Consider the following 17,699-nt stretch of genomic DNA (forward strand, 5'->3'; position numbering starts at 1 on the left):
GATTAACGGGCTGGCCAAGTGGAGTTTTCCGATCTTCGTGTGTCTAACATCACAATAGGAACCAGTTTTTCCATGGAAACTTTCTCGGGAGACACCTCCTCCTTTGCAAGGAGGCATATGTTATTTGTAAAAACGTTTATTTAATTCATGAGTAATACTCAAGCATCTGTAATTTTATTTTTTAAAGTTAACTCCATATTATGTTAAATTATAACGGAATCGTGGAATTAATAAAATTCCTAAGCTTAAGGCTCCGCTTTAATTGAAAATATGTCGATGAAAATAGTGTAAATCCATTAAAGAAGGCTGCCATCCAGTTAATCTGAACTATAAATGTGTTGTATTTTTGGGAATGTTTTTGTTCTACGTCCATTAACAATGATTTAATTTATTTAAATCTTTCATAAATTTGACATCGAAACAGGCGTGTGGTTTGTTCCTTCAATCTGTTTTTGTTAACTCCACTATTATTGCACTTGAAAATAATGGCGGAGTTCTCCAGCAGTTGGAAAAAGTCTGAAGAAACAATCAAATATACCATAGATATAGAATAAATTGCAGAACTACGAAGGACTTAATAAATATAATATAAATTGCAAGAAGTTTGCAGAGTTCGTCCCGAACAAAAATCGAATCTGAACTCTTTCACAGAAGCTTTGTTTCATACTTAAATAGTTTTATAATTTACTGATTTTATCGATCAGTCTTTTTGAAAAATATAAAATAATTTAGTAATTTTTTTTATAATTTATCATAATTATAGCAATAAATAACAACGATCTTGTATTTATTATTGTAACGATTACGGCGTAATTATTGAAAATTTTTATATTAGATAAACCTTGATTTTGGAGAAGTTATTCAGATGTTTGCGCAACGGCAATCAAGCTTATTTGACAATGTTGCATTGTGAACGGAACATTATGAAATAGCAATGACTAGCAGATCACGCTTGTAGAATTCCTATGTAAAGGGAATCTGCTCGAAATTGTTTGTTTGGGAGTAATTTAAAATTAGGAAAAATTTTAGAAACGAAGCCTCCAAAAACTAAAATGGAAACATCATGAATTGCACGAAAGTTGTATTAGAAAAGTGTAGATCATTATTATTGTATGCATGAAAGGTCGAAGGATAAATCTTCGAATGGTGTTTCGCTTCATAAGTTTCGACTATGTCTAAATTATAAATTCGTCTAGCGAATAAAGTTTTGAACATCGATTTTCTTTACTGGTTTTAAGATGTTCATTTACAAAATTCGAAAAAATTGACATTAAACGAAAGAAAGATTACCGTATTTTACGGACTATAAGACGCTAGGGACTATAAGACGCACCTTAATTTTTAAGCAATTTTTTAAAGAAAAATACCTATAAGACGCTATGGACTATAAGACGCACCTGAATTTTGGAGGCAATTTTTCGAAGAAAAAAGTGCGTCTTATAGTCCGTAAAATACGGTAATTAGTGACAGTTTTCCTGTATTTAATATAGGCCTACATATTAATTATTTATTCAAAATTTTATTCAAGAAAATCGGCATTTATTTTCATCCCGAAAACAGAAACTTTGTTTCATTCTCCGAACAAATTTAATTTGCGATTTTTAAATACTAGAGTATTTTTTTAATGACATTTTCATTATGAATAGCAGAAATTAAAAACTTATAAATAAAATTTTATGCGCCTATTTTTTGAAAAATGTGTTGAATATTGTTACTTTTTATATGAAAAAACCCAGTTAAAAAAATATGCATACGATTGCAGATTTATTTGCGAGTTTTATTTAAAGAACTGTAATAATAATAATGTAACTTAATTGAACTGGGTCATATGTGTCAATCCCTTTTACGATTATAATTTGTGGAAATTTTTACTCCATCCCGTCTCTTTGCCTTTCTCTGCAGACATCTATGCTCCTTGTTTTTTTTTCCGCTTCAAAATTCGTCCTTATAATGTAAATACAATTTAATATGTGTTAATAAAATAATATTCTACTAATAATAAAATATAATTGATTTTTATAAAACTCTCGCTTTTGTATTTATATACGACAAAACTTTATATGATATTGTCGATTTGTTTGTAATAATACTAAATAATTTAAACGAATAATAAAGCAGAAACACCCAAGACTGTAATATTATTATATAAATCACACGTCTATTCAATAATAAAATGAATGTCGGACAGGAAAAAAGTACTGTGACCTCTAGAGAGATCCGAACCTACGTCTTTCTGTAACACGTGTTTCTTGTTTGTTAACAATTTAAGCCACTACAATATGAAAACTTTAAATTAGGTTGTATTATTCTATTCTATAAAATTGTTTAAAAATGATAAAATCTTGTTTAAAATGCTTGAATGCATAAAGCCTTATTAATTTATTTTTATTACCAGACCTCCCATTTGCCATTTTAATTATTTTTGTGTTAGAAGTACTTTCTACTGATTGTAATATTTGTATATTTTTCTAAGGTTTTTGATGATTTTTTCTCAAAAACGGCAAAAACATGTCGAAAATTTAAAGAAATGTGTTGCTTGGATTGATAAAATTCCAAGATGCAAAAAAACAAGGAGCCACGGGCGTTAATAAGATAAATGGAAGGCGCAGCCAGTGATGTGCGATCTATTCTCGATCCGATCGAATACTTTAACAAGGTCGTAGTCAATTCTGGCCGGCTGCCGGAAGGTAATAACAACACAGAGAATGTCCTCTACCTTCGACAAAGTCTATAAAAGGAGAGCAACACGCGATAAACACTGAAGAAAGATTCAAAGACAAGATGAAGCTTGTAAGTATCGATCTCTGATTCGATACCCGCTTCATTTCGACGCCATTTTTAACTTACTCTAAATTAATTTTTTTTGTAGCTCGTCGTTCTATCGTTTGCAGTCGTCTGTTTGGCTCAACAAGACGGCGAATACTACGAAGAGCCCAGACAACGACGCGTTTCTCCGCGACGCGACGATTATTACGAAGATCCTAGGGCCCAAGCTTACAAATTCGGTTACAACACTGGTAACGACGGACCCGCTCAAATATTCAGAGAAGAAACCAAAGCTCCCGACGGATCCATCGTTGGCAAATACGGCTATGTAGATCCAACCGGCCAATTGAGGGTCATCAATTACAGATCCGCTCCTCAAAAGGGTTTCGAAGCGAGCAGAGGAAGCAGAAATAATCAAGAACAGCAACAACAACAACAACAACAACCACTCGGAGGCAATCCCAGAACACATTACGTCGATTATCCTTACGATGGGGCCTTCCAGTATCAAGAATTATATTAGAAACGATTTATCGTTCCTCGCGTTAAATACTGTGTTCATCTAATATCTTGAACATTCCACTAATGTGATATCGATTCAGTATTTAATATACCTTGTAATCTATCGATTTAATAAATTTTTATATTTAATTACTATTCAAGTTTTAATAAAACTTTAATTTTATAAGCAATCGCTTTACTTTCGCGAGTTACGGATTAACTTTTTAGAATCACGCGTAGGAGAATTATGAAAATACGTTACTTAACTACTTCCCAACCGTCGCTATTTAAAAAAAAAAATCCTTTAAAATATTATATGTACGATTTACAAAACACGAAGGAAGCGATTCATTCAAATTTTGGCAACAACCTAGTCCTTGATGCCTGCCCGTAGCTTCCATTTATAAAACAATGGTTCTCTCCACCTCGCAGAGTCAAAAGTTGACGACATTGACCCACTTACTCATCCGCCGATTGCGTTTCCAAAAAACTCGACGATAAGAATCAACAGGAAATCCTCGCGAAGGATGTTCATCTATAAAAATTCTTTTATATATTTTCATACAATTCTTCGAGTGTCTGTCGATTCTGTGCAATTCCCGAAAATGTCATAATTGAAGAGGAAGAGAAAACGTTAAATACATAAAAATTTAAGGATCATTTCTCTTATTTTTTTTGTTCAAATTATGAACTTTTATATAATCGATTCTATATTAAAAACGGTTTTATAAATTGCCTTTTTAGTCGAAATTATTGATGAATTTTCGCGCGTGAAGTGTTGATTTTTACACGTTACTGGCCCTAAACAAACAGGTGAATTTGGGTCCTTTCTTTACAAGGTTTAAATAGTATTAAAAATTAATTCTTTAGTTGTTTTAGAGCATTTTTAAAGTACAGACCGTACTCGAGTGCCTCGTTTGCTTAGTTGTAAAAATGGCACCGCGCGTGTCAATCAATAAAGTTAAAGGAAGTTCTAATTTTTTTTTCTTTTATATTCGAATATATATGACTTTTATATTAATATCGTGTATTTTATATATAAATTGTTTATTAGTTATAATAATAAATATAAATTTAATAATTTATATATTGAAATTAAAATAGAATTTTGTTTATTAGATAGAGTAGTAATGAACTAATTTTAAGGAATATTCTTCGATTTATTTTTATAATAAACTGTTTTAAAAATAATTTAAAAGCATATAATATATATATATATAATAATATACGTTTTATACACGAAATTTTTAAAATTATCATCTGTAAACTGTGACATTTATTACAATTTCTAAACAGGAAACGTCTTAGAATCCGCTGCTACACCGCCCCATTTTTTAAACATAAGTAAGGAATGTGTGCATATTTATGTATATATTAAAATAAGGAAAGCTAATTTGTAATCCTTGGCAGATGCCAAACTATATTTAAATGGTCATCATGGCGGATGACCTCATTTAAATGGTTGGATAGGCGGAGAAGCCGATGATCCTTGAAGAGTCGGACGTTCCAAGGTTACAACGAAAGATCGTTCGTCGACGATCTTGACCTCATTTCTAAATGATAAAATAAATATCAATTTAAAATTTTATTCCGTTTTAGGTTTTAAAATAATTTATTTTTAAAGTAATTAAAACATAGATTTAAATATTTATATTAGTTTACGTTTATTGTTTCGTTTCACGCGAAGTTACTATTTTAAAACTGATTTTACGCGTAAATTGTACTTAAATAATATATTTCCGTGTATAACATTTTCATATATCAATTTTGTTTATTTTAAACTGCGTATATAACTGTATAATTATGATATATGAGACTATATGTAACATAAGGATGCCGTGTGGTACTGTATAAACTACAATAGAAAACTGCATTTACATTGAAAATTTTAATGCCTGTAAAAGTAATCAATAAAATGCTTTAATCAACTAACATAATGGAAAAGTGAAATCAAGGATGACGAGAGAGCGACTCATCATTAAGATGTTGGCAATGCATCCTTGTTGGCAGATGAGTCTCATTCACATTCATGGGTGGATCTCTTAACGAATATATCAGTCGATTCATTAATTTTTCCAGTCTTCTTTGGGTGTCGACTGCCACATTACAGGGATATTTACTCTTCTATATCATATGAAACATTTGAAATGTGTTCTCCTATGGAAATAACGTGGTGTATCGCCTTCTAGCTTGGTAAAGTGAGTATTAAGCTTTATGTATATGCACCCTTTCCATAGAAGAATTAAATGAGAATAATTTAATTTAAAAAAAAAAATACATTTAACATTTCTGCGTTATTTAAAATTTATTATAAAATTGTGCAAATTTTTCAATGTTTTGCAATGATTCAAATCGAATTATAATGTTTCGCTCCTTAGAAAATTCATATTTAATTTAAGAGATTCACCATAGATGTTACAATTATAGATTATATGCATTTAAACAACTTATTTAAATATAAATTAATAAATAATTTTAAAACTTACATTTCCAAACTATAAATAGATTTAAATTATTTTTAATTAATAAAATATTTATTTGAAACCAAAATAAAAAAAAATTTCCTAATAATTGTTAAAATTCATACTAGATGGCAGCAGTTACAAATTAAACATTTTTTAACTGTTCTTTTGAATTTTTATAATTTAATTAATAAAATAAAATTTTTAAAGTTTAAAATACTAACTTTATTCATAAATAAATTAAAAGCAATTTTTTAATTTTAAATTGAGAAAAAAAAATTATAGCTTTGTTTAGATGATTCTAAAAGAAATGCGTAAACTTGGAACGAACACAGAAGGATACTTGTGTATATAAAATCTATACCAAAAAATTTATTTATTTTTTGAAATATCGAGTGACGAGAAATATTTCTTTTATCGAAATCAATAACTTTTTAAAAAAAGCGGTGACTCGGCATTGAAACTAAGTACAATTCCATATCAGGTTACATCATACAAGAGTATTTGTTTCTTCCTTATTTATATGCATTTAGTTCCGTTTGGACACAACATTCAATCCTTTTGTACGCACGAAATGTGTCATCGAGTGTACAATTATCTATAGTGACGACTTTTTTGAGCCGAGAGTCTCAGTGACTGGCACTTAAAATCTTTAAATTCCTTACAGAAACGTAGTAAATTAGGAAATATTCGAGTATTTATTGAGATTCGAATATTTGTATTTGTGCATTATATGTTTCGGAGGATTGATGCTTACTACTTCCAGGAGAATCGTAATAAAGTAAGCTACTTCAGTCTAGCTACGTATAAAATTATATGTAAAAAATATGAAAAAATCGATCTAAATTTCTTCTTTAGTACGAAAACAAAACAGTTAAAAAGTGGCAACAAAATATCATAAAATATCGATTTAAACGAATAAAAAGTAATCTTTAGTTTCGCTAGGATTTATCGATTTCTACCACAATTTTCTGTTATTTTTTTTCAATATTACCTTCTTACTTTTTACATTTTTTAATATAAAATAATAATTTTATTACTAAAAATTTTCCAATTTTTTATATTTTTCAATTGAATTTAATTCTATGTAAGTCGAAAAATACTTAGTTTATCAGAATAAATGTGCAATTGTTTCACTTAAGCTTAAGCAGTTATTATGATGACATTTGTCCATTGAAAATTTTCCAAAAAAAAAATTAATTAATTAAACTTAAATAATTAATTAAATGCATAAATTATAAGTGTTAATTTTATTTTTATTGATGTAAAACTTTTTTACTAGAGCAAAATGTAGAGTTTGAATTTAAAAATGACTTAACTCACAAAAAGTGCATTTATCCGTTATATTCATTAGATCATAAAGCACTTTTCCAATCTGGAATACGCATACACCAGGTTGCAAAACCTGGAGTGTAACCCAAGTTATAATCATGAGACACGGATTCAAAAATACGAGGTTTTATTGGCTATTTCAAAAGGTATGTCGGTCGAAAAGGTGAGGAAACAACACCCTAAACAAGTAGTATGAAATGTATTCAAGTCGCAAATTAAATTATTAGAATTCGTAAAATATATATTTTCTAATTAATCTTAATTCTTATTTAAACGTACGTAGAAGTGTATAACAATTAACTCGCAATTTAAATATTGAAAACGTATTTATTTTAATTTTTCTATTTTATGTTACTTTGTAAAAGCCGCCTTCTTACCAACTGAAAGCCAAATACAGTATATATTATCTCTTATGTGTTGTGCATCGCGTCTGTTTATCTCTATAGTAACAGTACTGAACAGAATAAAAAAAAGTCTTTTTCTTATGAAATATCTGTCCAAAAGTTTATATAACTGGATTAAATATTGCCAGTAATCTTATCAGTTTTTCTTGTAATTTATTGTGAAGTGTGCCTTTCGTGACGACATTCATTAAGTTAGGCTATATTCAATCATCATTCCATATTAATTTCTACTAGGTTAATTATATTAATCGAAAGTATAAGGCATATTGATAGATAATTAAATTTGTTTTTATCTCTACGCGGAAAGATTTAAATTATTTTTAATATTTAAATTATATTAAAAATTTAAATTCGAAACATTCGTTTTATTTTTCTGTCCTCAACGTTGTTCTTGTTATTATTATTATTATTTTAAAGAACTAAATTAAATATAGCTAAATTTCGAAGGTATAACTTTAAAATAATTGCAAAATTTCACAATTAAAAATTCCAATCAAAAGAATTTTGAGTAATTGAATAAACAACTCTGGCACTAATATAAAAATATATTTTTAATTACCTCATTAAAATTCATAATAGGGATATTACAATTAGATGGATTTTTAGTTAATGTCACAGATTTACTCGTTAATTTTCATTAATTTAAGGTGAGTAAAGGAAGGAGCGTAACGTTATCACTTCCAGGGTTTTTTTAAAAGCAGTGAAAAAGCCAACTTTAATTATTTTTGTCAGGCGAAAGCAGCGAAGGACGGGTGTGATGCGATCGGTATCAGGTACGATGAGTGGATCGGGTGTGGCAACAGGATGCGGGAAGAGCAAGGTCGACTCGGTGCCATTTTACGATGGGTATTTTTGAAGAAAACATCCGACCACTCCCTCTGTCTTCAAACCGTTCGACCTCGAATTAAACAATACTCTAGTTATTCATAGCCCTCGGGCCTTCAATACCGCGAACAGCGCAACAACTGATGAAAAATTTTAATTATATATTATTAATTAGAATACTCGATTTTAGTATAGAAAATATATGAATTTAGTTTTTACTTTATAAATGCTCACTCTCTGTTAAATCTGTAGAAAAATTCAAATCGCTCACTTACGACGCAACGAATCTATTACGCGTTTGAGTTATTATTACATTTATAATTCTGACAAAGAATTAAAGTAAATAAAATAAAACTTTTGTAAAATCCATTTTCTATACTCTTTCTCGACTATAATTTCTACTCGATTTAATTCATTTGTAACGCATAACAAAACTAAATAATAATAATAATTCCTAAAGCGAATCTTCATCTCTGAGTCATCGATGTTTTATCTGAAAGGATATATTCCTATTGATACGGAAGAGAGATAAAATAATGATAAGCGATTAATAACTTATTTCATTTGATAAAATTAATGTACTTGACAATATTATTTATTACTTCATCAAAAATTTCTATGAGAATCACGTGACAGATACTTCGAAACTGGAATTTTCATTGTGAAGATAGAAATAAAATATAAATATTATTTTACTTGTTCTAAGCGTATATTTTATTACAGAAAATCATTATATATGAATATAATCTAATAATTTATTCATTTACATTAATAACTAAGAATTTTAATTCCTAAATAACGATTCTTATACAGGTGTGTACTGTACCACTTAACGACGAACCGCGTATCCCATAAGATTATAATGAAACTGAAAAATTCGTTGTCTCTCGCACTTTTACTATATTTACATGCATAAATAATGTTACTGTATTACAATTCTATTACGTATAGTCTATGTGAGTAGTAGACTATACCACAAAGGTTTGTCTAAGCACATTGTAATGTTCGCTTAATGACGTATTTTTCAGAACATATCTGTCTTTAAATAACGCACATTTATAATTATGAATTTTTATCAATTCATTCTACAGCGTGGCCCAAAAGTGGGCCACGCCGTATTCATATAATTCAATGATATAGTCATACCTGTATACCAGACCTTTAAACTTACTAACTTAAAGATTTTTATAGATCAATGAAATAAATTTTAATTTTCATAAATTAAATAAATAAATAATTTACATTAATTAAATATTCAATTATATAAAAATTGAATATACCAAATTGAATAATGCTGAAAAGCATATAAATTCACTGTTTAAAGAGTAAATTCACGATAAATAAATATTTTTCCACGTCTTGTAGGAGGAGGAGTTTAATTTTAAACATTTATCGAATTAATATTATATTAAGTGAAATTCTTTATTTATTCATTTATACAAGAATAAAGATTATAAGAGCTAAATTAATTATTATTATTATGGAGATGATTTAAGTCTCTGACCTGAGTACCTTGAGGTTAGTGCAATTGCGCCGATCGAGTGGAAAACTTAGATACAACAAACCGATCTTGACCCACATAAAGGCGTGGTGATACCTACGGATCCAATAAAACAATTTCTTATACGCTTCGTCAGAAAGGAAATCGAAATGACAAGAAAAAAATACCTTTAACCCCTCGCCTTCTCTCTCCTATAAATTGCTCACTCACTCTTTTCACTTCAGTCTTCCTTCAATCCCTTAGCAAATAACATGTACTACACTGTAAGTATTACTACTCCTATTACCTAAATCCCTTATGTATTAAATTTAATCCCTAATATTAAATTCCTTATTAAATACACACTCTTTTTCTATAAGGGGAACGGTTTTTCTAGACTGTTGACATCCTTTAATCTCTTTTGTTTTTTAACCATTTCAGATAGAAAAATAAATTCGGAAAATAATTTAGACTATATTCTGTAAATTTGAATAAAAATATAATCAAATTAATCAGTTAATTATATGAAATATTTGATGAAAGACTAGAATTAAACGCTAACTGAATATTGACTTAAATTAAATCGTCTACTAAACGTAATTAGATATATTTTATTATGTAATATTTTCAGATATTCTTAATCTTTCTTGCTGGATACAGTACAGCCGCTCCAGCAGGATTTGGCGCTCACATCGTTCCTGCCCATCATCATGCCAATATCGCTGTAGCTAATGAAGCGGCTATTAAAGCTCATGCTGTTGAAGCGGGAGCTGCTTTGAAAGGATATTCTTTTACATCTGAAGTTGGACACGGCGGTGCTACCGTAACACATGTTGCTTCACCGGTAGCTCATGTTGCTGTTGAAGCTCCTGTTGCTCCAGCTGCAGTGGCTGTTGGAGGTCCTATCGCCAAGGGTTACTCTTATGCCACCGAAGTCGGTCATGGTGCTGCAATAGCTCATGGAGCTGCTGTAGCTCATGGAGCTGCACTCGCTCACGGAGCTCCAGCTGCAGTGGCTGTTGGAGGTCCTATCGCTAAGGGTTTCTCTTATGCCACAGAAGTTGGTCATGGTGCTGCACTCGGTCATGGTGCTGCTGTAGCTCATGGAGCTGCACTCGCTCATGGCGCTGCTGTAGCTCATGGAGCTGCACTCGCTCATGATGCTGCTGTAGCTCATGCTGGAGGTCCTATCGCCAAGGGTTACTCTTATGCCACCGAAGTTGGTCATGGTGCTGCAATAGCTCATGGAGCTGCTGTATTGCTCATGTTGCTCCAGCTGCAGTCGCTGTTGGAGGTCCTATCGCTAAGGGTTTCTCTTATGCCACAGAAGTTGGTCATGGTGCTGCACTCGGTCATGGTGCTGCTGTAGCTCATGGAGCTGCACTCGCTCATGGCGCTGCTGTAGCTCATGGAGCTGCACTTGCTCATGATGCTGCTGTAGCTCATGTTGGAGGTCCTATTGCTAAGGGTTTCTCTTATGCCACTGAAGTAGGACATGGAGCTGCGGTAGCTGCCCCAGCTGCCGTTGCTGTTGACGCTCCTGATGCCAAAGGATTCTCTTATGCCACTGAAACAGGACATGGTGCTGAAGTAGCCGCCGCTGCTGCTAAAGGATTCTCTTATGCCACTGAAGTAGGACATGGAGCTGCTGTAGCTGGCCCAGCTGCCGTTTCTGATGACGCTTCTGCTGCTAAAGGATTCTCTTACGCCACCGAAGTAGGACATGATGCTGCAGTGGCGCCCCAGATGCCGTCGCTGTTGATGCTCCTGCTGCTAAAGGATTTTCTTATACCAATGAAGTAGGACATGGTGCTGCAGTAGCTGCCCCAGCTGCTGTCGCTGCTGATGCTCCTGTCGCCAAAGGATTTTCTTATGCAAGTGAAGTAGGACACGATGCTGCTGTTGCCCACGGTGCTGCACTCGCTTATGGTGTTGCTGTAGGTCATGTCGCAGCCCCAGCTGCTGTTGCTGTTGATGCTCCTGTCGCTAAAGGATTCTCTTATGCAAGTGAAGTAGGACACGGTGCTGCAATAGCTCATGGTGCTGCTGTAGGTCATGTTGCTCCAGCTGCAGTGGCTGTTGGTGGTCCTATTGCCAAGGGTTACTCTTATGCCACCGAAGTTGGTCATGGTGCTGCAATAGCTCATGGAGCTGCACTCGCTCATGGAGCTGCACTCGCTCATGATGCTGCTGTAGCTCATGGTGCCGCTGTAGCCATGGTGCGCTGTAGCCATGGTGCTGCTGTAGCTCATGATGCTGCTGTAGCTCATGTTGGAGGTCCTATCGCCAAGGGTTACTCTTATGCCACCGAAGTTGGTCATGGTGCTGCAATAGCTCATGGAGCTGCACTCGCTCATGGAGCTGCACTCGCTCATGATGCTGCTGTAGCTCATGGTGCCGCTGTAGCTCATGATGCTGCTGTAGCTCATGTTGGAGGTCCTATCGCCAAGGGTTACTCTTATGCCACCGAAGTTGGTCATGGTGCTGCAATAGCTCATGGAGCTGCACTCGCTCATGGAGCTGCACTCGCTCATGATGCTGCTGTAGCTCATGGTGCCGCTGTAGCACATGGTGCTGCTGTAGCTCATGGTGCTGCTGTAGGTCATGTTGCCCCAGCAGCAGTGGCTGTTGAAGCCCCTGTTGCTAAGGGTTATGCTTATTCTTCTGAGGTTGGCCATGGTGCTACAGTAGCTCACGTTGCTGGACCTGCAGCTGTTGCCGTGGAAGGTCCTCTTGCTGCAGGTTATTCATATTCTACTGGACTCGCACACGCGGCTCCTATAGCAGCTGTAAAATCTGCTGGAGTATACCATGGGCCCGTCAAAACAGTTGACACGCATTCCGTTGTAGGAGTAAAATCAGCTGGAGCTTATTATGGCCCAGGTCACTTATAAAATTATATCATTTTGGGGAAATGATGGGATTTGCTCAAGAGTAAATTAATAAGTATAGTACATATTGTATTGTTAGGATAATCGAATTGGAAAGAACTTATTAATTGTAAAATAGAATATGTGAGCTTTTTTATTTCTGTTTTACCTTAAGTTATGTATGTATAAAATTATTTTTAAATAAATTTCACCCTTTGTTATGAAAAGAAGTAATCTTTTAATAATTAATCATTACAATATCTGTTAAAATACAAAATGTTCTATTTTAATATTGTGCAAAAATATATTATGAAATATTTATTCAAATTGTTCTTAGTTGTCATTTTCTTACGAATATTATACAAACATTATACAAACAATCGTCATCTTATGGAAATCGTTATCTTTTTTAAAATTTAGTTTCTTTCGCCAAACATTTTAAATATTTTAAAGTTATCAATGTTTAAAAGTATTAAATTCGTGTTATTTATTTTAATTTTAAGAATGAAATTCCAACTTAGGAGAGGGAATTGTAGAGGCGAATTAAAAACGAAATGAGCGATTTCGAATAACTATCTATGATATTTCAAAATAATATTCACAAGTAATTAATTAATTAAATGTAATTTAAATAAATTATCTAATAAATAATTCGGAAATTTAAATTTATAAATCCAAAAATCGAAAAGTTACATTAAAAGAAGTCTCAGAAAAATTTTATGGAAGTCTTTTGGCTATGAATTAGTAAAACTAAAAAGAGCTTTGGAAAAATTTCGTTAAATATGAATTAACAATTATTCAAAAGAATGTAGTAAGAATTTTAAGAAACTATTTTAATTAATTTGTAATTAATTAGTTAAATACGCAGTAGAGTCAAACATAAACCAAACATTTGGCACAAGTTTTACTACACAATACAGAAACTCTTATATAATATCACTTTCAAAATAAGCTCTTATTGTAGCTTATGCCTGTGTCCATACCGTTTGTCAAAGCAGTACTAGAAGCTATTTTTGTGATGTTATAGACTCTCGTCACTGCAATTTCTATCTCTGCTGCTTTGATGTCAAGATCAAAGAATAAAACAGTTGAGAGAGCATTGTTATTCTCTTCTTGGTCAAGGATTCATTAACCACAAACAACCGATCAACAGAAGTTGAATGTGGAACGAAACCCTTAAATGTATCACAAAAATGGCTTTCAGGACCATTTTGACAAGTGGGATTGATGCTACTAGAAGCATGTAGCTGTAAATGCTTATTTTGAAAGTGGTCTTCTGTAAATACTTCCACTATTAATGTAATAAAAGTTAGATTTATTTATACCCTACTACGTATATCGATAATTGCAGAATAGTTTTACTCGAATATTTTATTAGTATATCGTTACGGGTCTCTCTACAAATTAATATGTAATATTTAAAATATACAGTTACTGGCGCATTTATTTTAGTCTTTAATTTTAAGTAAATTGCAGTCTACATCGAGGAAAGGATATACATTTTTTTCTTAAAATATTATAATACTTCAATCCTTAAAGAATCCTACTTAATACGAGGTATTAGTTGTCTTATGAAGTATTAGATGGTGTACTTAGTATTCTAAGTACTATTAATTAATTAAGTATTAAGCCTAAGTATTCAAATACTTCATTTCTACTGTATGGATTGAATGTTTTAATTAAAAGATAGACATTTATACACTTTCTTTGAAGGTTTAAAAGAATATTTTTATCAGGTAGCTTAATTAATCTACTAAGATTACGTGATTTTATTATGAAATTATTCAGGGCTAGATACAGAGATTAAAGCCCTCCTTATTGACTTACAAAAAATAATTAAAATTTATTTCTTCAAACTTCAAAACGTTGCTTTTAAAAGCATTTATAATGGCAAATATGGTTTTTCGGACCATCTCCAATATAATCTTGCACACGTTAATAAAAAGCTACTTATAATTATTCAAATATTGTAACTATTTAAATAGATGCGCGACGCAGTTAAGCATCTAATATGTACTGTACTGTATATGATATAGTCTGAATTAAGTTCGTTTTATATTTCAATATATTGATAGATTGTACTGTACTTATTTTCGTTATAGTTAAAATAATTATAAGGATCTTTACTGAATCTACAGGAATAAATATATAGGATCATCTATAAGTTATGTAACGCTACTTTTATAGTTTTTAAACTACCATCCCACCCCCTGTAACGCTCCATAACGCGTCGCACATATCACACTCAAAATTACGTAACGCATATCCTCGATTTATCCCCTTAATTGTACTAAGGAATAAATACATAGCAAAGGGTACTAAACGTTATTTTATTAATTTAATTACGTACAAATCAGTGACATAAACAGCAGAGCTCGTTAAGCAACTCTTCGGAAACAAAAATAAATCATTTTGTTACCGTAGCATTACGTAACGTTTTTGTAAACACCCCCACATCCTTGTAAGGTATCGTTGCGATTATCTGCATGCCCACCCCTCCATATTTGCGTTACGTAACCTATAGACAGCCCTTATGTTTATAAAAGAAAGAATAATTAATTGAGTTGATTGCTGTCCGCGAGATGGATACTTGGATAAAAAATTTATATAATGTAACAATTTTAATAAAAAGACTACTTTTAAAAAATGAAAAAAGTAAATTTTAAAAAGAAAAATATTAATAGTACTGCACCGTAACGAAACCAGATCACCGCCATTATTATCGTCCAGAATAATAATCGTTTCGTTTCAAACATCTATAAACACGAAAGTAATCAGAAAAGTATTTAACAAATATATAACTAATATCAAAATATAAGTTATGCAGATTACAACGAACTTTTAAATAAAAGTGTGTTCTAAGTACTCGAAATCGTAGATTAAATCTTCGAAGCGAGACACAAATAATGGCAGAACTTCAGATTTGCTGGTCGGCGGAATTATTGTAAGATTGGCCATAGATGAAACTTTGTTTCCGATTTGCTAAGTGCAGGGTCTTCGCAAGGGAGCCTGAAGGGTGTGCATCACACGCAGTCGCTGTCGTCAAGGTGCACCAAAGACATTACTAATTAAGTACCTGATTTGAATTGTGAAATGACAAAAAATAGAAAGAAACGTTACATTGAAAGAGCAAAATTTCAAGCTCCAACGATCCAAGTGGTTTGCATTATTTATATGGATTTATAATATTGCACGATCAAGCATGTGCACAGTGGCTCCAATGGAAGCTTCTCGTTCGGCAAAGAATAACCTGTACTGTACATATGAGTATATAACAACGTTGCCAGATGTTCATGCAAAACATCCAAACTCAATTCAAAGGAGTTTTGATGATACTCACAAAATAAAAATTTACGGTATACTGTTTACCGTATACAGTATACTCACTAATTCGTAAGAGCACAAAAATAGGACTTTCACACAGGCGCGAGATACCCTACAGGAGGCGTTGGCTACATGTGACAGTTTTCGATGCTTATTCCTTTAAATATGTATAGATTTTTGAATGTTGTACAAAACAGTGATTCGACTCACTGTTTTGATACATTACTCGCTGACGAAACCACACACACACGCCAAATTAAAACTCAGCCAATGAGTGTAATGACAATTCATTCAATTTTTCGAAACTCCTGGAAAGTTTTCTGAAGACGTCATACATGAGACAATGGAGAAATATCGTTCATTAATTTATTTTGTACGAATATTTGCAAAATAGTCGTACATTTTCTGTTGTTTGTTGATAATGGAATTTGGGCCTCTTAAAGAGTAGAAAAAGGGTAACCCTGAAGAGAGGAGGGTGCCCCAATGTATGGGCGCCCCTGGACCAAACTTATTCTTATTTCAAAAGTTTCTCTTTTTATAATGTAACCATGCCTTTTCCTTGTTACTTTCTCTTACACATAATAATAAGGCAATATGTATAATGCTAATAAAATATAGGCAATAATTTTAGTAATAAAGTAAAAAGTCAAAAGTTACTCATCCATCTCGAGACAAGGAACTCATTCATTTAATTAGAATTGTGTTATGATTTCATTGAATGCAAAATGACGTTTCATTAGCAATATGCTTATTGATTTTTTTTAACGCTTTTGATTTTTTAGTAGTTATTTTTTTTAACGTAACAGCTACAAAAGGACTAATGAGAAAAAGCGAGACAAAATTATTCTTAAAGTGAATCGAATCCAGATCGTAATGGAAGTCGACACGCATCCAATTGGTCATCCAGAATTGGCTTATAATAAGTTGGGGGTCCTTTACTCAAGATATTCAAAGCATTAAGAACGTTTTCCCTGACCTAGTTATCAAATAATTTTCTGTGTTTAGATAGAAAATCAAACATAGTTTTTAGACTTAGTAATGTAACCTGAAAAATGACTATGAAAATAGATGATTAGGCTGTATAAGTAAAAACAAAAATCCACAGCTATCTGACAGTAAACATACTACGTATATACTGTAAATATAAATATATTAACGATTATTATAGATATACTTAGTTGTGAATTTACAACAACATTTTAAATATAGTCTAGATCTATATTTAAAACTTATAGCATTTCGAATCATTTAAATACTGAAACCACCAACTGGAAGAAGGAATAATTAAATTTAAAGCAAATACTTATAATAAATTTTTTATTTTTTATCATTAGGTTTAATTAATATTCAATTCGAGTGATTTATGTAATTTTAAATCGAGCAAACGTAGTTATTGATATCACGTGAGTCTGACATCATATTTCCGGGATACATTTAACCAAACCCTCATTTAACGGTAAAAATAACACTCAAAACATGTGCAGAAGTCATTGTCTTACTGTAAACAAGGTTACGTGACTAATTCCATATTTAGGGATATTTCCTGTCGAGTGAAGTCATATATAAAATCATTATAAAGTTATTGCCTTAATTGCACGAAATCATCTATTGTTTATGAAGTCATTTATAAAATTCGTTTGTTATAATTTCATCAATTCTCATTTTTCTATTATATACTTATTGTTTAAATAACTATAAAATTGCACTTGTCTCAATTATTTAGTTTTCATATCTC

General features: G+C 31.9%; 1 protein-coding gene and 1 pseudogene across 1 annotated transcript; both read left to right on the forward strand.

Annotated features, from left to right (window-relative positions):
• Window positions 1-2,668: 2,668 nt before the first annotated feature.
• Window positions 2,669-3,423, forward strand: LOC136976343 (uncharacterized). The gene is made up of 2 exons (XM_067271591.1): window positions 2,669-2,790; window positions 2,870-3,423. Exons 1-2 carry the CDS (start codon window positions 2,782-2,784, stop codon window positions 3,287-3,289), a joined length of 429 nt encoding a protein of 142 aa, XP_067127692.1. The 5' UTR covers window positions 2,669-2,781; the 3' UTR covers window positions 3,290-3,423.
• A 3,722-nt stretch (window positions 3,424-7,145) lies between these two features.
• LOC136976373 (fibroin heavy chain-like) lies at window positions 7,146-12,836 on the forward strand (annotated as a pseudogene).
• The last annotated feature ends 4,863 nt before the right edge of the window (window positions 12,837-17,699 follow it).

Source organism: Centruroides vittatus, unplaced genomic scaffold (genome assembly GCF_030686945.1).
Source record: "Centruroides vittatus isolate TY-2023 unplaced genomic scaffold, ASM3068694v2 contig_4, whole genome shotgun sequence".
Lineage (NCBI taxonomy): Eukaryota > Metazoa > Arthropoda > Arachnida > Scorpiones > Buthidae > Centruroides > Centruroides vittatus.